Source organism: Macrotis lagotis, chromosome 3 (genome assembly GCF_037893015.1).
Source record: "Macrotis lagotis isolate mMagLag1 chromosome 3, bilby.v1.9.chrom.fasta, whole genome shotgun sequence".
In the NCBI taxonomy this organism is placed as follows: domain Eukaryota; kingdom Metazoa; phylum Chordata; class Mammalia; order Peramelemorphia; family Peramelidae; genus Macrotis; species Macrotis lagotis.
In genome coordinates this window covers 233,122,325-233,148,097 of record NC_133660.1, presented here as the reverse complement: position 1 = coordinate 233,148,097, position 25,773 = coordinate 233,122,325, and the positions used below count along the sequence as shown (strand labels likewise).

The following is a 25,773-nucleotide window of genomic DNA, read 5'->3' as shown; positions in this document are numbered from 1 at the left end:
GCCTAATAAAGTCCCTGACCATGGTCATCTCTTGTTAAGCTTTCACCTTTTGGTTATATGAGTTAAAACTTGCTCTAATAAAAGTCTACTGATTTAAGTACTTAAGACTTTGTGAAAAAGTCTCCCAAACCCCAAGACAGTAGAACAGATGGGGGCAAACCAACACTGACAAACATACAACAGAGTCTAAGCAGATCCCTCAATAAAGATACTGCTATTATAGAAATGCTTTAGCTGATCAGCCCCAATTGTACTTGGTCTGGCAAGCTCCCAATAACAGTGAGGCCCCTCCCTCTCTCTGAGGTCATGCAGCCCCCTAAGAAAATTCCCTTTTGCTTCCCATTAGGCCCACCAAGATGTCACAGCTCGCTCTTATATCCTAACTCATTTTAAATTCAAGTTCTTGTACAGCTCACACTTTTAGACTTTTATTAATCATGTTTTTAAAATGTAGATTGCTTCCTAATCTTAGCTCAGCAATTAAAAACTCATCTAGCTTGTCTCCATCCCAGGAAGAATGGTTACTATATCTGAGATTTGCCAAGCTGCTAGCTCGGCAGCCAACCATAGTCTCACTCTGGGCCAAAGTGGGCGGATGGTTTGGGTCAGGTCAGAATCCAAAGACAATGAAAGACTCCTGAGTTTTAGAGCTAGAAGAATCCTCCAAAATTTTGTCAAGCATTACTATTTCCTACCCCCCAACCCCCAAATACATGGATACATACACACACACACACACTTTACAAATGAGGAACCTAAAGCCCAGAAAGGACCTAGGTTCAAATTTTACTTTTAACACCCACTACCAACAGTGTGACCACCCAAAGGTCTCAAGTTGAGTCTCAGTTTCTTCATTTGTAAAATGAAGGGGCTGTACTAGATGACCTCTGAAGCCTCTTCCTGCTTTTAAATCTATAACATGATCAGTTATAATTAATCATTAAATCAGTATCTTTAAACACCATCCTTGTGTCAGGCACTAGGGCTACAAGGACAAAAAGTAAAACAAACTTTATTACCAAAGTAATTATATTCACAAAGTTAAGTCAGTGGCAAAGGTACACCATCTCCTACTATCATTATTACTACCACCACTACCACTACTACCACTACCACTACTACCACTACTACTACTACTACCACAACACTACTACCACTAACTACTATTACTACTACTACTACTACTACAACCACTATTGCTATTGCTTTACTATTGCTATTACTAGCAATAATAACTAATTTTAGAGAGTTTGAAAGGTTACCAAGTACATAGTATGAGGTAATTTTCCTGAGGGGGGTTGGGGGTGAGTTCAATCTGGACCTACAATTTCATCAATGTGGTTAATTCCCAGTGTGAAAACTCCCTCTACTAATGCAGATCAGCAGTCCATCAGTAACTTCACTCTCAGAGCTGGCAAGGCATAAAAGTTTAAATGATTTGCCATGATCACACATGTAGGATATGATATGGACAAAAAGATTTTTCCAAGTTCAAAGTTAGTCTTCTTCACTGTGCCACTAAGATCATTAATTCTCTTTAAAGAGAAGATAGCTAGGTGGTATAGTGGATAGAGCAAATTTGGGGAGTCAAAAAAAAAAAGACCCAAATTCAAATCCTACCTCCAACACTTGCTAACTGTGATCTTCCACAAGTAACTTAATCTCTCTTAAGCTCACTTTCCTCAACTGTAAAATGGGAATAATAGCACCTTACAGAGTGCTTTGTAAATATTAGCTATTTTTATTTAGAAGTTAAGTGAATTGTCCAAGGGTACATATTAAGTATGTGACTGATAAGCTCCCGAGTTCAGGACCTGATCCCAAAGCTACCCTACCCCACCTCCGGACTCTGGGCTCTCCCAAAGGCACCAGATGTCTGAGGTTGATACAGTGGGCTACTGCTGTATTCTCTATTTCATCCCTCCCCATTTGGGAACAAATGACAAAGTGACACAGTCACTGGCAAGAGCGACCTCCTGGAGGCTGCGGTCACCTCTCTGTAATTGTCTCAGCTCAGCAATCAGCCCAGTGCCATTCATGAAGAGGCCTTCACAAAGGTTTTTTGGTCTATGATGCAGGCCCTTAGTTAATGACATGTCCAAAATAAAGCTCCCCAGTGACTGGGAGGATCACAGACATCCGACCCATAGCCGGCCACCATCCACTAAAGAATCACAAAGTCACCTAATGTCAGAGTTCGATCGACCTTGGAGAACCTCTACATTCAAGCTTGTCATTTTTAAACAAGAGGAAAGTGGGGCAGAGAGAATGAAGGTGACACCCCAAGGTCAAATAATGAGTCAGGAGCATGAGGAGATGAGACTAGAAACCAGGTGCTTCACCAGAACAGTCAGCCCTCCCTCATCTTGGTGCAGAAAGGGTTGGGTGATTAGGTCCATCACCTGGATCTGGTGCTCCAAGGACACCCATTTCTGCAGGTCACCTTGCAGGGACACCTGGGATACTAACAGCTCTTCTCCTAAGCAGATGCCTCCTCTGAGCTGCTCAAATGTGTCTTCAGATACAGGGTTTTAATGCTATCCCCTGCAAAAGACCATCTGGAGTATCTCTCATAGCTATAATGTTTTTAAAATGTCCATGGCTCCCTTACCACTGGGGTGCTGGGGTGATGGGGAAATTGACTCACACTTCACTGAGGTTCCTAGGGTTCAGCACAGATGATTAAAAACTGAGATCAGCCAAGATCACTTGGTTGGGCCTGGGTCTGGACTTGCAATGGCTGAGAGGAGCTACCACAAACTTCCTAAAAAGGGGCATAAAAATCTACTCACTTAATAGTTGAACTACAACCACCCCACCCCATCCCCAACAGGTAGGGTAGATCAGGGACAACCACACCAGTCCAAGGCAGCTCACAAAACATCAGGGCTAGAATAGGCTCTCAAGATCATTTCATCTAATCAGCTAAGCATATCAAGTTCGACTGGTTTTTTTTTCACAGTAAGTGAGAGTTTTGTTGGACTGAGTGCCCTACTAACTGAGCAGATTGGCATGGGCACAGATTACAGACTTTACAGATGGGGAAACTGAGGTCCAGGGAAGACAAGTCCCAAGTCACACCTAGTAGGTGGTAGATCTGGGATAAGAACCCAGGTCTCTTCTTTCCCAGATGAATACTCCAAGATTTAATGAAACATCAAAATTGGTTTGCTCTTGATGAATTTAATTTAAATGGAGACCTACTAAATTGTACACAATGACTTCAGTAACGTAAACCTAAAGATTATATAAAAGAAGGTGAACTCTGAGTCATGGAAAAATAAATGAAAGTCCAGGGATATAATGAAATATGTTTCCTTTCTCACAGCAGAGATATAGGGAATTGCTCAGTCAGAAATATGACATACAGAGCCAGAAATGGTCTCTGTATCAAATATTTTTGCTTGATTGTTTTCATTGTTACGGGGAAATGTTCAATTTGGGAAGAAAGGAGCAAAATAACTTTGAAGAAAGACATCAATGAACTCTTGTTTTTCATTGAAATCTAAGGCTACAGTATACAAGGAGTGATATTCATAAGCTCCACTGTGTGGGAGCCAAGTGCTAGACATTGGATGAAGCTCTTTCCTTGGCTACTTGCATGACTGACCCAAACCCATCTTCCTATCATGGTTTTCAACAAGATGACAGTACTTTGGTCCCTTTCCTGAAGACAGAAATACCAGCAGCACCAAAACCATCTGCTTATTCTTTCAGTGAAGTAAGATACAAAAGAAACCAGTGGAAATGACCTGAGAAACAGTTCCATATTGCCAGAAAATTTTCCTATTCCATCTCTCTTCCTACCCTTAAATCTTCCCTTCTCCAGGTCAAAAGTCTCTACTTCAGCTTATGATACATGGTTGTCATTCTCATCACCAGGGAGTCCTCTGGATACACTCCAATCAATTTATCAAGGTCTTTCCAAATAGGAGAGCCTCAATTGGAAAACAATGTTCAAAATGTAGACCAGGTTCAAAGTGCTTAAGTGCTGTAATACCTCTTATTCTGGATAATCTGCTTTTATTATTGCAACCTGAAGGCCCTTGTTTTCTGGTTACCATGTCACAGTGTGAACTAATTAAACTGGCTGATGATGATTCCCATAATCTCTGGGCCTTTATAATGAGACCTTTTGTCCAGTCACCATCCTGCAATTGTGGAATTTCTTTTTTAAACCTAAGAGCAGGATTTTACATTTTGTTATTGTTCAGTCATTAGTCATGTAGCACTCTTCATAACCTTGTAGATCATATTGTTCATGTGGTTTATTGGCAAAGATACTAGAGTAGTTTGCTATTTCCTTCTCCAGTGGATTAAGGCGAACATAGGTTAAATGACTTTTCCAGGGTTCCATAAATAGAAAGTGTCTGAAGCAGGATTTGAACTCAGATCTTCCTGACTCTAAACACATCCAGCTGCTCCCATTTTACATTTACTCCTATTAAATTTTATTTTATCCATTCAGCCTGTTAAGACATCTCCATATCCTATTTCTGACATCTAGTCTGCTAGCTATCTTTTCAAGTTCAGTGTCAGTAAGAAATATGATAAACATGCATCTTCAACCAACTGATAAAAATGCTAAAACAAACAGAGCCAAGAACAGATTGATCTCTGGCATGCTACAATCAAACTCTACCTCCACAATGATTCAATCCATTAATCACCTCTCTTGGACTGCTGGTTAGTCATTCAAATAGTTCCAAATCAACTTAAAATATTTTCACATCTGGTCCCCATCTCTCCATTGTAGCTATAAGGATACTATCAGAGCTTGTGTCAGATGCCTTGCTAAAATCCAGGTATACTTTATCCATGACATCACCCTGTCTACCAGACTAGCAATTCTATCATAAAAGGAAGTGAGGTTAGTCATACATGATAATCTTTATGAAACCATTCTAGTGTAATGATCACTGCTTTCCTTTCTAAGTATGTAGAAATTATCCCTTTAGCAATTAATTCTAGGATTTTTCCAAGAGTCAAAGTCAAATTAACCATCTTACAGTTCAAAGAATTTCCTTCTTTCCTGTTTTTTTAAAATCAGGACATTTCCTCATCATCAGTGGTACAAACGTCTCCCATTCACTATCCTTTGTCAAAGACTAGCAGCAGTACAGCCATCATAAGATAATGGAATCATGGATTTAGAGCTGAAAGGGACACTAAAAATCATCTACTCTATCTTATTCCAATACCCTCATTTGACAAAGCAAGGACTCAAGAAACTAAGGATATAAAGAAAGACAAAAGTCTGTCCCTGCCCTTGTGAAACTCATAGATTAAGGGGCAGATCCAGTATCTGAACTCAGGTCCTCTTGCTCTAAATTTAACATTCTTTCTATACTATGACACAGTTATGACAGTGATGTCAAACTCAAATAGAAACAGATCCCTAATAGCAGCATCCTGACTTAGAAAACCAAAAACTAACATTAACTATATTGTTTTATAATTTTATTTACAGTGTTAAACATTTCCTAATTACACTATAATGTGGTTTGAACTGCACTCAAATTTGGCCCCTTGGCTATCCTACTGTGACTTGAATCTATTTGAGGGCATCTAAGTTCTCTCTCACTCTCTCTTTCCTTATCTTGGGTTTAAATCCCCTTTTGAGCATTTTTGTTCTACTCTTCCCAATCAGAAGATTATTCTCCTTGGTAGAGAAAATAGAAGCTGAATAGGAGTCAAACAGCTCTGCTTTCTTTCCATTGTCTGTTATCATCAGCCTATTAATACCAAGCAACCCTCTTATCCTTTATTTGATCTTTCTTTGGTCTCAGCAAAATAAAAAAAAAAAGCCCTTTTGTATTGCCCTTAGCATTCATAGCATGTCTGTTGCAATCATTCTGGGCTTTAGCATCTTAACATTCTTACACCATTCTTTTATAGTCATCCTAATTGGTCCTCCTGCCTCTGGTCTCCTCTCTTGAAAATCATCCTCCACAAAGGTGCCAAAATTACCTTCCTAAGGTCATAGGATGACCATTATCACTTCCCTGCTGGAAAACTGATGGTAGCTCCCTATTACCTCGAGGATAAAATAAAATTTCCTCTCCTTGGCATTCATCCAGTTACAACAATCTGGCTCCAAACTGTTTTTCCAGCCTTATTTCCATCTAAAATTAGGTTACTAGTTGTTCCCTGAACTCAGCATGCCATTTCCCACCCCCATGAATTTGCCCAGGCTAACCACTAGTTCTGGAAGATATTACCTCCCCCTATCAGCTTTGCAAAATAATGCTTCCTCTTTCATCAAGGTAATCCTCAGGGATTACCTCCTCTGCCTAGCTGTCCCTAATTCTCTCTGCTTGAAAGTTATCCCTCTCTCCTCAAATATTCCTAGAACATTTGGTGTGTTGGAGCAATGGAAAGAGCACTAGACCTGGAGTCAGGAACCCAAGTTCAAATCTTGCCCCAGACACCAATTTATTTGTGTGATCCTAGGTAAGCCACTTTACCTCATTCAGCTGCAGTTTCCCCATCCAAAAAAATGGGGATAAAAACCACTATCTTCACAACAATTCAAATAAGATAATATAAAACAATCCACAGACCTGAAAGTGTTCTCTAAATCCTAATAGTGATAGCTTCTTTTTACCATTGCACCCTATTTTGTATTATAATTATCTGTATACATAGCATATTTCCCCTCCCCCACAATAGAATGAATGAAGAACTCTGTCATTTTTGTCTTAAATCCATTACCAGGGTCTGACACCAAGCCTTGTATCCAAGAGATGCTTAATGTTTTTTGAATCTTGTTACCCTTTTTTTCTACCTTATGAATACTTGCATAAACCTTTTTTATCTGATTTTGTCACAGAGTTCCCTATGTAGCCCCCCTCAATATCTTTAGACCAATTCTTCTCTTCTTCTTTACTGGAAAATTATTTCTAGACTCAGAATTTCATCAATGATACCATCTCATTCTTCTTGATTTTGAATTGTTTCATTTTGTGTGATTGGGTCTCCCTAGCTCTATCTAGAATACTTCAATCATTCTGTCTCCACAAAGATATCAATCCATTAATCACCACTCTTGAACTGCTGGTTAATCATTAAATCAGTTCCAAATTGACCTCATTTTTTTATTTTATCTCACCTAACCTAAAACTGCAGGAGTCACTCATGAACCAAATTCCAAGACTGATCAGCATAGGAATTGTGATTTGCTCCATTCCCAACTTGGGCTGGTTTGCCCTTCCTTAGGCAACTGCACAGCCTTTTATCCTGCTGGTGTTAGATTTAGTGCAGAGAACAGATTGGCTTCTCCTATTAGAGTCCAGAACTCTTGAATTCAAGAGACCTACTATCCCCAGCCTCCCCAGCATGTACCACCATACCCAATCCAGTCCATCTTCCTTGGGTTGAAATGCCCTATATGGTCTAAGACTATGGGACTACCTAACCTAATCTCTCAACTTTTGGAAATCTGTTCTCCCCAAGGGATCATCCAAGGCAAGCCTATTCTATTTTGGGACAACTTTCATGATAAGCAAGCAAGTTGCTTTTTTTCCTCAGAATCAAGTCTAAATTTACTTCTTTTTCAATTCTTACCTAATACTAGTTCTGTCCTTTGGGGCCAAATGTAACAATCTAAAATTTCCTCTAAATTTTGCTAGTTCCTTTATTCCACATGACAGACCTTTAGATATTTGAAGACAAATATCAAGACTTATCTTCTGCAGGCTAAACAGTCACACTTTCTTCAACACTTTCTCATAGGGCATCATCTTGAAACCTTTCTCTATCCTGCTTTCATTCCTCTAGAACACTCTAGAAGGTCAAGGTCATTCCTAAAACGTGTCACCTAGAAATGAATATAATATTCGAGTAGAATCTGTCTAGAGAAAGGGAGGATGTATTCTACTAGCAGTTAGGGGAGGAGAGTGGGCTGATTGACCACACAGGCTCTAAAAACTAGTTTAGGACAATTTTCCTATAGCTGGTCATTTTCAAAGGGCCAGAGAAAGAACAGAAGCACTGCAATTCCATTTTCCTTCCTATCCCAATCTCTGGTTTGTTTTTTCCAAGCACGTACCCTACCACTCTCTGGGGGAAAGCAGCTGTACTCAGGTACAGTCTAATCCAGACTCTGCCAATTTTAGTCCCTTTCACCAGCAGAATAGGGTCCCCTACCAGCTGAACCTCCTCCAACATCCTGCAGCCTAGATGGCTTCTCAGAGCTGCCACCTGGTGGTATTTCAGACAATGTATCTGTCCAGTTTGGGCACTGCGATCCCTTGTAGGCCTTTGATTCAAAGGGGTCTCATGGAAAGAGTAAACAGCAAAACCTAAAGCTCACCTCCCTGCCAAATACCAGGAAGAAACAAAGAGAAAACACAAGAATGGGGGGGGGGGGCACTGTCTTTGCATCCATCTCCCCATCCCTTCTTCCCTCTGGCCTCAGCTTCCTCCAGATAGTAGGAGACAGAAAGCACCTGAACCCTCTCCACAGAAAAGGAGGACAGCTGAGTGAAGGGTCACTGACTACTCACTGCCCTGCTTCTATAGGAGGCAGAATCTGGGTCCCCTTTACCCTGACATAGAAATCAGAAAAACAGAATCACTGAAAGTCAGAGATGGAAGATGGCTTTTTTAGTTGGAGTCATGTTATCTATGATAAGATCACAGAGTTAGAGAGAATCTTAAAGGTCACTACTTCAACCACCACTTTTTACAAGTGTGGAAAATGAAGCCCAGAGATGAACATCGATTTACTATATAAGAAGTAATGTCAGAAGTAAGATTTGAACTCAGATCCCTGGACTCTCAAATCCACTTTGCTTCATTTTATCCTATAGCCTTTCTAGCACCTGGATTAAATTCTCAGCTCTGCAACAAAGCACCTATATGGTGTTAGGCAATTTCACTCCTATGTGACTGTTTGCCTATATGTCAAATAAATGGGTAGGACCCGATTATCACTAAATGCCCCTCTTCTAATTCTAAATCCTGTAATCTTAACCCAACCCACTTATTTTTCCAAAGATGAGACAAAGATTCAGGGATGGGGAAGTGACCCACCTAAGGCCAGAAATTCAATTGGAACAACCACCCAGGTCTCCACACTACCAGTTTGAGATCCTTGCCATTCATCACCCTTCCTAGACTTAACAAATCTCCTCAAAATGCTAAATGAGGTTTATTTTAGGGCCAAGAAAATGAAATCCTCCTTTACATAATGGATAGTTAGTAGGCTTATATAATTTACTCCCTTTAAGACAGACAGGGATTTCCCAGCTGGAACTAGTAGACTTCCCTAGGGTTTGTTGACATATTTCAGGGGATCAATGAATTTAAATGAGAGGACAAATGACATTTTTATACTTATAACTGGAATTTAGCACTTCTTTCAATTATTTAAAGCCACGACTCTGTGAAGGGGTCCATCGACTTCACCAAACTACTAAAGGGGTCCATGACACAGAAAAGGGATGAAGAAACCCTGTCTTACGAGGGAGGCAGTGCTCTGAATTTAAAGACCCTGGATTCAAATCCCATTTCTAATGCTCATTGCCCCTGTGACCTTAAGCAAGTTATTTAATTCCCACAGGTCTCAGTTTCCTCATCTGTAAAACAATGGGACTAGAATAGATGGCCTCTGAAGTTTATCTGTAAAATAAAGGTGAGGGGGTAGATATATACTGTCTCTATCATTTGAGGGAGGAAAAGAGGCAGACACTGGTGCCCTCTTGAGGCCAAGTTTGGTCTCGACATCCATTAGACACAACACCTCACCCAATTAGAATTGGACTAGAGTCCAAGGACATTCTGAACTCCTGCCCCAATGGGGGATGCCAGAAACCCATATTTATATAGGTCCAGAGGAATAATGCAAATGGGAGGAAGACTTCAATGTCTGGGTGAATGACAATCTACTCATTAGGAATAAAAAATTTATAATAAAGATTTTTCTATAATGCCCTCCTCTGATACTTCATCATATAGTGACCTTGTACTTCCACTTGAGCACAAGTTCAGGAAGGCCAAGGTAGATTACAGGCTCCAAATAAAGGTCTAGTCACTGATTCTGTACCCACCATCCTGGGATGAGTCCAGATAAATTTAGAGATGATCACAGGCAAGTGGACCAAAAGATGACAACAGTGGCCACCAAAATTCTCTGAGACATTATAAAAGACCTGAGATCTGCATACTGAAGGTAGGATTCATGCCAGTGACATCACTAAATCCTTGAAGTATCAAGATAGGATGATGCAAATATCTTAAATTGCATAGAACTGCCAAACAAATGGGAATAACTGGATCTGGTTTTTTTCCCAGTGGGAAGTCAAAAGGGCTGGGAGATGACATTGTAGACCCATTGTAGACTTAGTGTCTACCAATTCACTATGTGACCTTGGACAAGCCCCATTCTGGACCTCTTCTTCAATAAAATTAGGGAGCTGGACTAAATAATAAACTCCCTGACAATGGAGAGAAATTCCATGCCCCAACAGACCCACCCCTGCAGAAAAGATGGGATCATTCTTCTCAGAAAAGAAGCACTGTGGGGTCTTAGGATGGTCAGCCTAACAGACTTTGGCAAAAGGAGAATACATACCAATAAAGCCCAATCATCAGGATTCTTTAGTGTCATTTCCTGCAAGGGAAGCCCAGCATAGAAATACAGAGGCAATATATTCTATAGTCCTCCCTTTTATCTTACAGTTAACTTTCAGAAGCCACCTATTCTAGTTCCCTTCTGGCCCCCTTATTTATATATAAGTATGTGAGCATATCCTGTACCTTGAATGATTCTCCCAGTGACCTGAATCTTTTTCTCCCTGGGATATATTCTGTCCTAGAGAAATTCTGTCATAGAGGAGCCAGTGGCTCCTGGAAGAGGGGAAAGTCAACTTGCTCTTCTCTTACTATGATCTGGAGGGGAGGGGAAAAGAAGGAAATAATAAAATGAAAGGTGAAATAGAAACAAATATGAAGAAAGAAAGCAAAAGCCCCTCTGGACTCACACATGAAGTGACTTCAGCTTCTTCTCCCACCTTCCCCAAGGGATTAAATTCCATGAATCTTTCAGGGAAAGGAAAGAAGGTCACAGCACTGTGGGTCAGAAGCATCAAATCCATCTTAAAGGAGAAAAGAAGCCAAGGATAGAATCCCTTCTTCATTTCTCTTATGTTAAAGATTGAAGAGAAAGCAGTTGGTTGGAGACAGGAAGGGAGTAGGAAAGACTGAGTCCATTGGTATTCATAGTCTTTTTTTTAAGTTTTTTTTTTTTGCAAGGCAAATGGGGTTAAGTGGCTTGCCCAAGGCCACACAACTAGGTAATTATTAAGTGTCTGAGACCGGATTTGAACCCAGGTACTCCTGACTCCAAGGCCGGTACTTTATCCACTACGCCACCTAGCTGCCCCGTATTTATAGTCTTAAAACATACCTTTAGCTATATCACTTCCCTGCTCAAAATTCTTCAATGACATCTCAAAGTCTCCATGTTTGCTGTTTTTGAATTTCTTGGTAGAGCTATCAGAATGGTTTGCCATTTCTTTCTCCCTCTCATTTTACAGATAAGGAATCTGAGGCAAACAAGGTTAAATGATTTGCACGGGGTCCTACAGCTAGTAATTGTCTGAGGTCATATTTGACCTCAGATTCTCCTGACTCCAAGCCCAGCTGCCCATGACCTAAAAGATGAAATTCCTAATTCCTTAGCCTCGAAGTCATTCAAGCTTAGACCCAATTGACATTTTCCATCTCATTTTCCCCCATTTGCCAAACCAAACTATATCCTTAAAGTACATCATTCTCATTCTCATCTCTATTTTCATTCCTCTGTCATTTCCAATTTGACACATCCTTCAAGACCCAACTCAAAGTCTACTTCCTCTGAGAAACCTTCCTCTTATTACCCCTGCTCCTACACTGAACCTCTGAACAGCAAGCAATTCTTATTTGTACCACTCATCTAGATCTTAATTGAAGATGAAAATAATACCTACCTTCCAGAGTTGTGAGAATCAAAAAAGATCATTGTAAAGTACTTAACATCTGGCACATAGTAGGGACTGTATAAATGTTAGCTATTATTATTATTATTATTATTATTATTATTATTAATTACATGCTTCCTAAGTTGTTCAGTATCTCCCATATGTAAGCCAGTCAACTATTCCAAAAGGTCCTTTTAAGGCAAGATTGAATTTAGAATTTTGTTAAAACCAACTGTTCAAAGGATAATATATATATATGTAAAATAAATAAAAATTCATAAAGTTAAACATGAATTGAGCTTTAGCGGGGTCATTTTGCAAACACCAGTTGTTGCAAAGGGCTACTTCTTCTTAGGGACAGAAACTATTTCATAAAATTTCCTTATATAATTTATTAACATACTATTCATAGAATGGGCACTCACTACAAGTCCAAGTTTCCATGCCCAAGAACTAGGATACCCTAGAGATAGAGAAGGATGCTGGTATGTGGTGGCTGTCTAAAGGGGGAGGCAGAGGAGGAGGAGAATGTCAGTTTTTGGATATGTGATATTTGAGATGATGATGAGGTAAGTTATATCAGACAAGATTAAAAAAAATCCCTCTTCTCCAAAATCCTCTAGTACAGATTTTGACTTTCAATGATCAAAAGCTCCAAAAGTCAGCATTCAATACAAGGAGATAACTTTAAATAGAGAGTATTTTGTCAGATCCTCCCTGAACTAGCATGAGATTTTCAGATAAACACCAGTTTAAAAGAGAATAATGTACACTGTCACTACTTCTTCTAGACGGGATCTGGAACCCCAAACACAGAAATCAGCATTAAGTACCTCTATTAATGGAGTTTGATATGAATCAATGAGCAGGCTTGGATTTCACTAATGCTGAGGAATCAAATGCAATCAGTTCCTGTGTATGTGTTTGTTCATGACATCCAAGGAAACCAGAGTACTAAGAGATGATACTTCTGCAAATAAATGCTCTGCAAAACCATCTCTTTCCTGTTCTCAGGAAATAGGAAGATGATGCAATCTAATTCAGCCAAGAGTTCTGACTTGAACCTAGGAGGCAGCCGGGGAAGAGGAAAGAACAATGAGCTGGCAGGCATTGATTAGAGGTCTAGACCAAACAAGCTCTTCTACAAGCCCATGATAAAGAGTTTATGAAACTCTCTGCATGATCTTAGACATGTCACTGCCCTTCTCTGGAGGTCAGTTTCCTCAATGAAAAAATGAAGTAGCTGGAATGAAGATCTCCAAAAGGCCCCTCACCTCTAATATTTGATGACTTCCTCACATACAATTGTATTATGTAGGATAAATAGAAATTCATAAACTCCCTACCAGGCCTTCCCCGGTTCAAACCATTTAAAATATTTCAATAGACTTGAAAGTACTGAGTTATCACTAAGCTTCTGATATACCCATTTTTGGAATGGCACCATAATTTGGTCAAAGACACATAAGACAAAAAAAATTTTAAAAAAAAGACACATAAGACAACCTGAGGGTTGAATCCAATATCTCAACTATCATGCCATGGACCTTGACAGAGCACAGAATCCCTCTGCTTCTTCCTCACTCACTCTTCATTTTACAGCTAAGTATTTCTTAAATTTTTTGGTCTTGGGACCCTTTAATACTCTTTAAAATTATTGAAAACTTCCTTATACTTTTAAAATTTATTGAGAATTCTGGGGCAGCTAGGTGGCACAATGGATAGAGCACCAGCCCTGAAGTCAGGGACCTGAGTTCAAATCCTTAATAATTACCTAACTGTGTGACCTTGGGCAAGTCACTTAATCCCATTGCCTTGAAAAAAAATTATTGAGAACTCCTTTATAGTCTTAAAAATTTTTGATGACTCCTTCACTGTCTTAAAAATTAGTCAAGAGAGCTTTGTCTATATCTACCAAAATTAACCATATTAAAACTTACAAAAATGTTATATATTAAATCATTTTAAAATAACAATGCTAGACATAATATCCCAAATATTAAACAAAAATTAAAATTACATTTGTACAAATAATATATTTTTATGAAAAATGATTACTTTCCAAAAGTAAAAAAAATGAGAAGAATGGCATTCCTTTAAATATTTTTGCAAATCTATAATATCTGGCTCAGTAAAAGACAGTTGTATTCTCCTACCTGCTTTTGCATTTGATTTGTTACAATATGCTATTTTGGTAGAATCATGAAAAGAAAATTGAGACTCAAACAGATGTGTGATTGGAAAGGGAGGAGCATTTTAATAGAGAAATAACATGTTAGTTTTGTTATTAAAATAGTTTTGACTTTTTTTGACCCTCTGAAAGGATCTTGGGGACCTGTAGGGACATCCATTTCCTTCTTTGAGAATGTCTGATCCAGTACATAATATCAACAGAAACATACCAGAAAAGACTTCTATTGCCTCTCCCGCTTAGACATATTCATACTCCACTCCCATATAGACTAAATGACACTACACACTCCTGGGGCAATAGTCCACACTTGTTCCCTTATGACCCCTACAACTCAGATTGCTAATTAAAAACCTGTGTTCTCCTGAAGATAAAAAGATAGTACTAAAATTTGACTTTTTTCCAATGGGTGTTCCAATGGGAAGTAGAAAGAGCTAAGAGATGGTATTCTAATCCCAATTCTTCCTCTTACTCTTTATGTGACCTTGGATAAGCCCCATTTTGACCTCTTCTTCAAAAAGATTAGGAAGTTGGACTAAACGACAAACTATAATATGTTAGGATTTCAGATTACATGGGCCAGCTCCCTGACAATGGAGATCAAGTCCAAGCCCCCAGCAGACCTTCCCCTAGAAGAAGGTGTGTATACCTTGGAATCTCAGGATAACCAGCCTAACAAACACTAGGTAAAATAATAATAAACACAACCAAAATCCAATTATCAGAACTCTCTAGTGACATTGCCTGAAAAGGGAAGCCCAGTCAAGGCCCATTCCATAAGCATAGCCTGTGATTGGAATGATTCTCCCAATGATCTGAAAATTTGTTCTTCTGGGATGTATTCTGTCCTAAAGTAATATTGTCATATGGGAGTCAGTGATCCCTGGTAGAGGGAGGTCAAGTTATTCACCACCTGCTACAAGTGGGGAGAGGAAGAATGAAGAAGAAAGGAAGAAAATTAAAAGAGAAGGAGAAAGTAGAAATAGGGAATGTTGGCTCTGGAGTGAGATAAACTTTGGTTCAAGATCTCCCTCCAAAACATACTAGTTCTAGGGGTGGCTAGGTGACACAGTAGATAGAGCACTAGCCCTGGAGTCAGGAGTACCTGGGTTCAAATCTGGTCTCAGACACTTAATAATTACCTAGCTGTGTGGCCTTGGGCAAGCCACTTAACCCCATTTGCCTTGCAAAAACCTAAAAAAAAAAAAATACTAGTTCTACAACTATGGGCAAGGTGCTTAACTTATGAGCCTCAATTTCCTCAGTTCCATAATGGAGATAAAAATACCTGTATTTAGAGTTGTATTTAGGCCCACTTTTAACATCTCTAGTTCGCTGAAGACACAAAGAGGTAATTTTTGGAAACTATGCACTACAAAAGTGATTCCAATATCTAAGAAGCAGTTACATTCCAGCCACTTTGGCTCCAGTGAATGATCCCACAGGACCCAGACAACAGTCAGTCCAATGGTAATGACCTGATCCTGTGACCCTAGAAATTCTGATAAATCACCAAGAACTAGTACTTTGAGTTAAAAACTATGAATCTTTCAGCCTTATATGACAAAGAGCCCAAATCAACCTACTACCAAATAAAGTCATATATGTTATGTGCTTTGCAAGTTTTAAAGCATTAGGTCAATGTCACAATGTCACAATTTAATTCAATCCAACAATGCAGTGCCTACTCTGTGCCCATCAATAGAGATGTAAAGATGACAGAGACAGAGTGACAGACAGAGACAGGGAGACAGAGAAAGAAAATGGTTATAAGAGAAATTCTAAGACAAAGTTCTGATCATGATTCATTTGGTGGAGGCTCTCAGGGTCTTTTGTGGTGATTTAAAAGGTAGCAAAATCTCAAGCAATGTAAGTGTGCCTTCTAATTGGCTAGAAAGTAAAAACCTGTCACATCAGCTTGATATTACAACATTTAGTCATTCCCTTCTGAAACCCTCTTAACCACAAACAAGACACATAATTTGAAGAATTTGGGAAGGGGTGAAGTTACAAGGATGGAGGTCCAAGCAAAAGACAAGGGTGGAAATTCAAGTCACAAGAATAGAATCATCACAAGTGACCTGAGACTACCTTAGTAAGCTTGCAAGGATAAGGAACAATGAGGAATAATATTAAATCTAACTTGATTAAGTCTTAATAAAATAGAATTAAAAATCAATTTTCAATTTCACAGAAAGGGAGAGAGAGGGCACTAAAGAGGTGAAGAAAGAGAGAGAGAGAATGAGAAACACAGAGAGAGACAGAGACAGAGTGAGGGACAGAGTCTTCATAAAAAATGATCATTGATATCAGCTTACTCACTGTTAAGGGGAGAGGGGAGGGAAGGGAAGGGAAGAAGAGAAAAATATGGAATTCAAAATATTACAAAAAATGAATTGAAATGTATTTTTGTATATAATTGGAAAAATAAATATTTTATTTAAAAAAAGAAAATAGAGATAATAGTTGAATCCACAAAAATGGATTTTTATCAAGAGAGAGAAAAAAGAACCTAGGATGAAAGCTTAGCATACATACATGCATGCATAGGGAATAGGACATGGATGTTCATCTCCAAGAAAAACTGAAAAAGATTGATCAGATAGGGAGAGAATCACAACCAAACAGCATCACAGAATCTCAGAGAAGAGGTCCCCCTAAGAGGAGAAAGTGGTTAGTAGTGTCAAACACTACAAAGAAATCAAGTATAATGAGAAACAATGAAAGGTCATTAGCATTAGCAATGAATAAAACATTCATACCCATATAGAAAGAAATTTCAGTTGAGTGATGGGGAGTTGAGAAAGTAGAGGCAATGAATATAATCAACTTTTTCTAGAAGTTTATCTATGAAAGGAAGAAGAAATATAGGACATTATGAAACAACTATAGGATCATAGAACCATGAATCCAGAAAGAGAAGAGATTCAGAGATCATCTAGTCCTATTCTCTCATTTACACATGATTAAGAAAACAAGGGAGCAGATGTGACTTTCATAAAGGATCAATAATTTCAATGAGGTAAAAAAGGGGAACTATCAAAACAGAATGTCTCTTTACATATTAAACTACTTGTTCAACTTAGATTTCTTAAAGATACATAAAGGAGATGGAAGGAAAAGCAGTTAACAAGATTGAGTAAGGGGAAGAATTCTATAAAAATGTCAGTAATACCAATGTTCCAAATGAGCTGAGACCAACAAAAAATACAATCCAAAATGGTTTGTTGGGGTTTTTTAAAATGCTATCTTTGGGGAAAGAGGAAGATCTAAATAAGGTTCAAGGTGAATGGAACAATGATAATGGATAATAATAAGATAGCAAATCTATTCCTCTTACATTACTTCTGTTTTCTCTACCAAGGAGAAAATCTTGAAAAAGAGAAAGATAAAACCAAAAGTGGTTTTCAGGAAGAGAAGATAAAAAAGAATTAAGATGTCTTCAATGGACTCAAGTCTGGCAGAGGTGATTCCTAAACCACTATCAGCCATCCCTGACACATTATAGCAAAGAGAAGAGATCATAATTTCTGAAAAAGAAATATCACAATCTTCAAATTCTAAATCAGTAAATTGCATTCTTATTTCCAGTGAAATTCTAGAGCATGTTATTAAGGGAATGATTTGCAAGCATTTAGAAATGAAATAACAAGAGTTAAAAGGGCTTTGATAAATAAGTCTTATCAGACAAACCTAATTTCTTTGTATTTTAGATTGATAAATTAGAAAAATGTCTTAGACCATTTGCACCTAGATTTTAGCAAAGTATTTGACAAAATTCCTCATGATATCCTTGTGGACATAATGAAGAAATGTTAGCTAGACCATAATACCATTAGGTAAGATCAGTTCTGGTTGAATGACCAAAACCAGAGGACTGATTAATATCACAAGTGGCACTGAGTTAAGCAAAAAAGGTTTTTAGTGGAAGGAGGCTCTCTGGGAGCTGTCCTTTGTGCTGAAATTCAACAGTCTTATCCATGTATATGTAAAGGTATAGAGAGCATACTTATCAAAATCAAAGATTACACAAAGCCAGGTGAGGTAACTAAAATATCAGACAATAACATTAGAATACAAAAAGAGCTCAGTGGACTAGATTAATGAGTCGAATATAAAAAGATGAAGGTTAATAAGTTTTTTATCTTGATTCAAAAAATAGTCTGCTCAAGAAACAAAGTAGGTATAGTGAGATAACAGTTTGTGAAAAAATCTCTGAGGGTCAATGTGTACCAACAGGACCAGTCAATCAAAAAGAACATTTATTAAGCATCTATTATATGCCAAAACTAGGCTAAAGGATGGGGATACAAAGAAAGGAGAACCAACTCCTACTAAAAAAAAAACTCACAGGGGAGATAATATGCAAAGAACTATGTACAAAAATGATGTAGACAGAATAAATTGGAGAGAATTACAGAAGAAAGACAATGACATCAAAGGGGATCAGAAAAGGCTACTTGCAGAAAGTAAGATTTTTAGATGAGATTTAAAGGAAACCAGGGAGGAAGAAGCAAGAGAATTCTGGACCTGGGGGGACAGTCAGTGAAAATGCATTAAGTTGGGACATGTAGTATCTTATGCAAGGAAACCCAGGGAGATCAGTGTCACTGGATCACAAAGTACATGGTAGGATGGGGAAAGGGCACATAAAGTATAAGACTAGAAATGTAGGAGGGATCAGATTATTTAATGTCAAACATGCCAAAATGCCAAAATTTTGTATTTGTTCCTAGAAGTGACAGGGAGTCATTCTGAAATTTGTTAAGTTCAGGGGTGACATGAAAAGAGTTGGACTTTGGGAAGATAACAGCTAAGTGGATGTATGGACTTAATTGGGGATACTTTTGGATAGAATATCAAGCAGCTAACTGTTACAACAGTTCAGGTATGAGGAGATGGATGACCTGTTCCAAGATGGTGGCATTATCAAAAAAGAGAAGGGAGCATATATGAGAGATGTCACAAAGGTAAAATCCTCAAACCTTGGCAATAGATTGAATGGGATGAGGGAAGGTGGAAAGAGAATGAGGAATCAAAGATGAAAAAATTGTTGGCCTGAGTGATTAGGAGGATAGTATTATCCTAGACAGTAATGGAAAAATTAGATTTAAAAGCATATGACTAGGGTCAAAATATTCAGAGCCAAGAAACATATCACAGCTATATCTTGCCTGGTCAAACCACAAGTATCTTATGCTCATGTGCATTACATTTTAAGAAGCTTATCAGTAAGCTTTAGTAGAACCAGAGGATGACCCAAGGATGGCAGGAAAACAGCTAACTGAAAATCAGTTGATAAAACTAGAGCTGTATAGCCTGGAGAAAGGAAACTTTTTGGGAGATACAATAACTTCCTTCAAGGATCTGAAAGGTTAAACTTTTAAAATGTTTTTAAGTTTGTATTGCTATGCTCTAATGAGCAGGAATACCACCATTGAAGTAAGTTACAGAGTTAAGAACATCTCTTTCCCAATAAAGACAACTTGCCTGTAAATTAGAGTACAAAGTCAAAAGAGCTGGCTCAAATGGCAGGGAATTGGCTGTAGATCTTCAAAACTGGACTCTTGTTAGAGCTATTATAAAGGAGATTCTTAGAGATGGTTTGCACTAGGGGATTCCTAGGCCATGGTACTCAAAGAGCACCATTACAATCATAAAGCTGGGGTCAAGGTACAGTTTGTTCAACTGTGCTGATCAGTTCAATATGGGTTCAAAAGACTACTATAGATAGGGCACAAGTAGCCTATTTGAACACTTAGGGGAGAAATCTCTCTAGAGTTGCACATCTCACATTTCTTTTTTGCTACTGTGATTCTGTTCTGCTCAAAGCCTACAGTGCCTTCTCTGTGCCCTTGCTTCCTCATTTGTAAAATGGGGATAATACCTGCTAAGGTTATTGAGATGATCAAATAAGTAACATCTGTAATTCTTCCAACTAGAAATGCAGAGATGCAGGAAGCCTGTTTGCTTCTCTTGGACTTTGTGCCTTGGTTTCATCAGTCCTAAGAATACTCTGTGTGAAAACTCCCTCCATTGATATAGATCAGAAACTTCTGGGTAACTAATAGGGTGTTGCCTGGAGGCCACTGGAAAATTAAATAGCTTGCCCATAACCACAGAGCTAGTAGGTAAGAAGAGTAAAGCTTGAATACAGGTCTTCCTGACCCCTAGGCTAACCCATGCTCACTCTACCCCACTACCTCCCACCTTAAATAAAGTGGGTGCTTAATTTTTATTGAATTTAATTTAGTTTAAAATTAATTTTAACTAAAATTAATTTAAAATCTTATATTGGAACTGATACTGATCTTAGCTACTTGAGGACTGTGTGATTCTGGTTCAAGTCACTAGTCTCTAAACTGATTTCCTCATCCATAAATGGAGAGAATACTTCCTTCCATAATAGTAAGAATAAGTGATAGCAACCCATAGTTGACAATAGAACCATAGATGGATAGCTAACAATGCCCTCTGGTGCAATGGCTTTATGAGGAAATTTAAGCCCTTGGAGAATCAATGATCTGTCCAAAGTTCTGAAGGAAGCATTTGAACTCAGGTCCTCTCTAATTCCCTGTACCACAAGCTCATGTGTGGAAAGCATTTCATCTCTATAAAGTTGATATAAATTGACATTCATAGTCATTCTTCTAAGATAGTCATTTGGACATGTATATATTAGATGTGAGCTGTTTAAGAGTGGGAACAGTGGGGTCATATTTCATATATATACATATATATATATATATATATATACACACACACATACATACATATATGTTATTTTGTATTATTTATTAAAGACAATAAAGGAGCACAGTAGACAGAGGGCTAGACTTGGATCTTGTTTCATTTACTAACCATGTGGATTTTAGAAAATTACTTAATCTCTCTCAGCCTTAGTTTCTTCATCTGTAAAATGGTAATAATAATAATAATGCTATTATAGTAATAGCATTATTATTATTATTATTATTATTATTATTATTATTATTATTATTACTTCACAAGGCAGTTCTGAGCATCAAATGAGACAACACCTGTGAGGTGCTTTGCAAATCTTAAAATGCTATATAAATGCTAGCTGTGTTAGCTATTGTATCAACAATGCCTAGCCAAAACTTTGCACAAGGTAGATGCTTAATTAATGGGCATTGCAATGAACTGAACATTCCAAATATTTTTTCTGAATACAGTAAGCAGAGTACTGAAGGACTTGGAGGAAGTTTCTATGATGATTCCCCATCTATCAGAAACTTTTTTCTTGGGTGCTATTTGGAGTGCCAGCTCTCCTAGAAATTTTCAGGGAGTCCCCAGTTAGAATTTGTAGAATTTCTGTTGGAGAATCAGGAGCAGAACAGGCCACAGGCTTTGCTTTAAGTCTTCCACTAGCTAAACAGTGAAGGTAAACCTGGCTTTGTGAGTGACATCTGAGCTTTTTTAAAAAATCAGTTATGGAGTAATTCACCTAATCATTCAAAAGTCTTAAGAGTTGTTAACAATAGAGGAGCTGGGTGGTGCAGTGGATAGAGCTCCATTCCTGGAGTCGGAAGGACCTGAGTTCAAATCCTACCTCATACATTTAATACTTATTTAGTTGTGACCTTGGGCAAGTCACCTAAGCCCATTGTTTAGCAAAAAACAAAACAAAGAACAAAAAAAGAGTTATTAATAACTCTGAACTCTGGTGAAGTCTCCTAAGTCAAGATTTGCTATTGGTCTAAACTTAACTTGCTATTTCCCTCTCTGTGGGCTGAGATGCCCCCCAGAGATCATGAATTCTTATTTATTAAGTTCCAATGCATTTATATCTAAAATATTGTCACAGAACCCAGAGTCAACTTTTCATTAATGAGAGGCTCAGATTCCTTCATCAGCAACAGCACAGGACAACATGGAGGAAGACTGAAGATGAAAATATATATTTGGAAGTGATCTGTTTAGAGATGATAACTAAAACTAGGGGAGTAGATGAACCTATTAAGAAATGTATTGGATTTGGGGTTGAGACACCACACTTAATTATTGTGTAGGTGTGGACTGGTCCTTTACTCCCTATGGGCCTCTTTTTTTATCACTAGGGAGGCAGCACAATGGATTAGAGCAACAGCTCTGGAATCAGGAGAACCTAGGTTGAAATCCAGCCTCAGACACTTGACATTTACTAGCTGTGACTTTGGGCAAGTCATTTAACCCTGATTGCCTGGCATCCAAGGGCCATCTCCAGTCATTCTGAGTCATATCTGACCACTGGATCTAGATAGTTCTGGAAGAGAAAGTGAACCTGCTGACTTAGCACAGCCCCCCTCTCCCAAATGCAATTCACAGGTTTGGCATAGCATCACCTCCCTGATATCATGGTCTTCTTCAAGAATGAAGGACAAAGCAATAACACCAACACCACAGATATGTCAGGTCAAGAAGAGAGAAGAGCAAATATCTTTCTTTATCACTAACTCAGTTTGGACACCACTTGCTCAACAGCTTTGTCTCATGTTTTCAACTATCCAAAAGGGAGAGCTCTTAACCAGGGATCCAAAGATAATGGGGTCAGGAGTTCTATGAACTTGTATAGGGGAGAATAATTTTTACCTCTATTTTCACTAACTTTAAACTGAAAATTATTACAAATGTAGGCAAGAAAATATTCTTCTGAGAAAAGGTCTTTAGACTTTGCCAGATTGCCAAAATGATCCATGACACACACACACACAAAAAAAAGATTAAAAACCTATCGCTTAAGGCAAACTATATTTCCAAAATGGATAACTAAAGTCTCCCAAAACAAAAGGCCAATATATTGATTCAGACCTTCTGGGAGTCCCAGGAACAATTGAAAATTTATTCATTCATCCATCCCACAAACATGTCTCTGCTATTTACAAGGCACTATTTTAGACAACATGCCTTGTGTTCCTCCTCTTAGGAAGGTTATAATCTAACAGAGGAGATAAGATACACACACACACACACACACACACACACACACATGTATATGTAATCCCATTCACTTTAATTAATTCACTTTGTGAGACACCAATGGGCAGAGCACTTGTTCTGGGCATTGGGGGAAACAACAAAGACAAGATGTGATCTGATCCTAACTTGACAGAGCTCCAGTCTAGGAGACTGATATAATATAAGCTCACACAAACAGCTGTAATAGAAAGATAACATAGTAGATTCAGAAGGGTGGTGCAAAGGATTATGGAAGTTTAGCACAAGCATCAAGTCAGAAGTCAGGAAGGAGTCCTATGAACAATGAGACTGGTGGCCACTGAGATCTGTGCTCAGGACATCTTTAATCAGAACTATCTGAAACCATAATTCCATCTCTATCTGGCCTCTAACTCATGATCAACCCCTAGCTCTCCATAGACCACCAACAACCCCAACCTTAACTAACATCACTAGTCTCACTTGCTATTTCTCTCTCCTGGCAGACTGAGATGCCATCAGAAGTCATGTATCATTATTTATTAAGTTCTAATGCATTTATAATAAAAACATAGTCACAGAACCTGGAGTCATCCCTTCATTCATGAGAGGCTCAGATTCCCTCATCATAAAACAAATGAAAGGACAACGTGGAACAAGGCTGAAGAGGAAAACAGTTTTGGAAGTGATCTCTTTAAGACGATTATTTAAGCCAGGAGAATAGATGAACTCATTAAGAAATGTGTTGGATTTGAAGGTAAGAAACTACACTTATTATTGAGTCAGTGTGGACTAGTCCTTTACTCCCTATAGGCTTTTGTTTCTTTATCTGTAAATGGAGATAACATTTGGCTCTACCTATGTCATGGAAGAGTCACTGAGAAAGATACTTGTAAAAAACCTTAAAGCATTATACAAATGTGAGCCAGCAGCAGCATACTCATTAGTATTATAATGATTAATATTGACAATATTAATAATTAAGTGATATTCAAAGTAATGATTTGTGTTTTTATAATCATATTAATTATAATTGTATTGTTTTTATTCATTATAATTATGATTAATTGTATGGCACTGACATACTATGTGTTAAGAATATTTTTATGACTAAATAATATTCAATAATAATAACCATCAGATTTTGCTGCCATCTTTGCTGTTCCTTAGTCCCTTTACAAGAACTCTTGGACCTAGAAATGATCTCAACAATTACTGAGTCCAACAGTTTCAAACCCAAATCACATGCTTATATTTATAGCACTCAACAAATTAAATATGATTAACTGAATCTTCAATTTCTTAACTAAGGTATTAAAATGATTACTGTCATCTGGACAGAATGGGCAGGCTGTAAAAAATGGCCTGAGGGTACTGCAGAGCAGTTCTCAGAAGGCTAACACTCAAGATTTAGTTCTCCTTTTAACAGAATGACAAGAAATGATCTGCCTAAAGCCACACCACAAATCAGAGATGAAACTAGAGACAGATCAGATCTCTCACTTCTAGACCATCATATCCTATGGCCTCTTATCAATAAAAATCCACTTTTTCAGTTCTAAATAGGCTTGAGAACCTCCTGTGGTATTGGGGGAAAAAACCCTGGACTTAGGGGTCAGGCTGGTATAGCTTTGTGGTTTCAAAGAAGTTGATTCCTTCATTTGGGCATCAGTTCCTGTCAAATGGAGACAATGATACTCACACCAGCTGCCTAACAGGGATGCTGTTTTTGAAAAATGAGAGTCACCATGAACATGTGAATACTACTTTCTATTATTATCTCAGTTTTGCCAGCTCTCCACCCTGGGCTTTTACAAACAGTAAACTGACTTTTCCTAGGTTCTCACCTGTCCGGGCAACCAAGTGTGTCCACCCACTCCACACCATGGTGACCTTTTCATTCTGGAAACAACTGGCTTCTATTTTCTGGGGCGTGGGAAGAAAAGCAGCTGGTCTCACTAGCTGGCCATGTTTGTTGCTCCCCCAAACGTAGAGTTCTCCTTCATCTAAATCAACGCAAGAGAGGAGTGGATTAGCAAAGTAGAAGACTGGGATGTTGGAGGGGAGAGTCTGACAAGCCTCTGCTCAGTTTGTTGGTGGAGTTTTCAAACAAACCATCCTCTGTATCTTCTCTCCATTCATTAACCAATAATGCAGTCTGACAATGACTACTTGGTGCTTGATTAACCTGGGATGGCTTCCTCAAGTTAACTGGGGTGACCTTCAGAGACAAGGATAGTCAGGGGGTTTTCCTATGGCTCCCCTCTGGCCCCAGAAGCAGAGGGAAAATGAGACCAAAACAGTATTTATTTAGCTCCAGTTGTGTAAACTGCTCCAGGGGCTAGAGATAAAAAGATAAAAAGAAAACTCTTATCTTCATTCATTCCCTCCCCTGAAGGAGTTTATATTCTGCAGGGAGGGAGGGTACACAACAATGAAAAGGAAAAGAGACTCAGCAAATAAGGGAATTAAGGAAAGCTTGGAGGTAGTAGCTAAACTGAGCCTTGAAGGCAGCTAAGGATTCTAACAGGTGGAGGTGAGGCCTGGGGGAAGGGGTGGGGGTGAGTCTGTAGGAAGGCACAAAAGGAGAAGATGGAATACAAAAAGATAGTAGTCATTTTAGCTGGATCAGAGAATGTGTAGAGGGAGCAGGTCTGGAAAGGCAAGATGGGTGTAGATAAG

At 38.5% G+C, this 25,773-nt stretch overlaps 1 protein-coding gene across 5 annotated transcripts in view; it reads right to left on the bottom strand.

The window, feature by feature from the left end:
- The window catches only part of SERGEF (secretion regulating guanine nucleotide exchange factor), a 255,800-nt gene that overhangs the window by 215,468 nt on the left and 14,559 nt on the right, over positions 1 to 25,773 (bottom strand). For 4 of the 5 annotated variants that reach the window (XR_012477147.1, XM_074230166.1, XM_074230169.1 and 1 more), the window contains exon 8: positions 24,939 to 25,097. The exons of the other annotated variant lie outside the window; for it this stretch is intronic. Coding sequence is in view for 3 of the 4 variants with exons in the window: in XM_074230166.1 (XP_074086267.1) it covers positions 24,939 to 25,097 (159 nt within the window). In the remaining variant the exon portion in view is untranslated. The remainder of the gene's footprint in view (positions 1 to 24,938; positions 25,098 to 25,773) is intronic. 5 annotated transcript variants of the gene reach the window in all.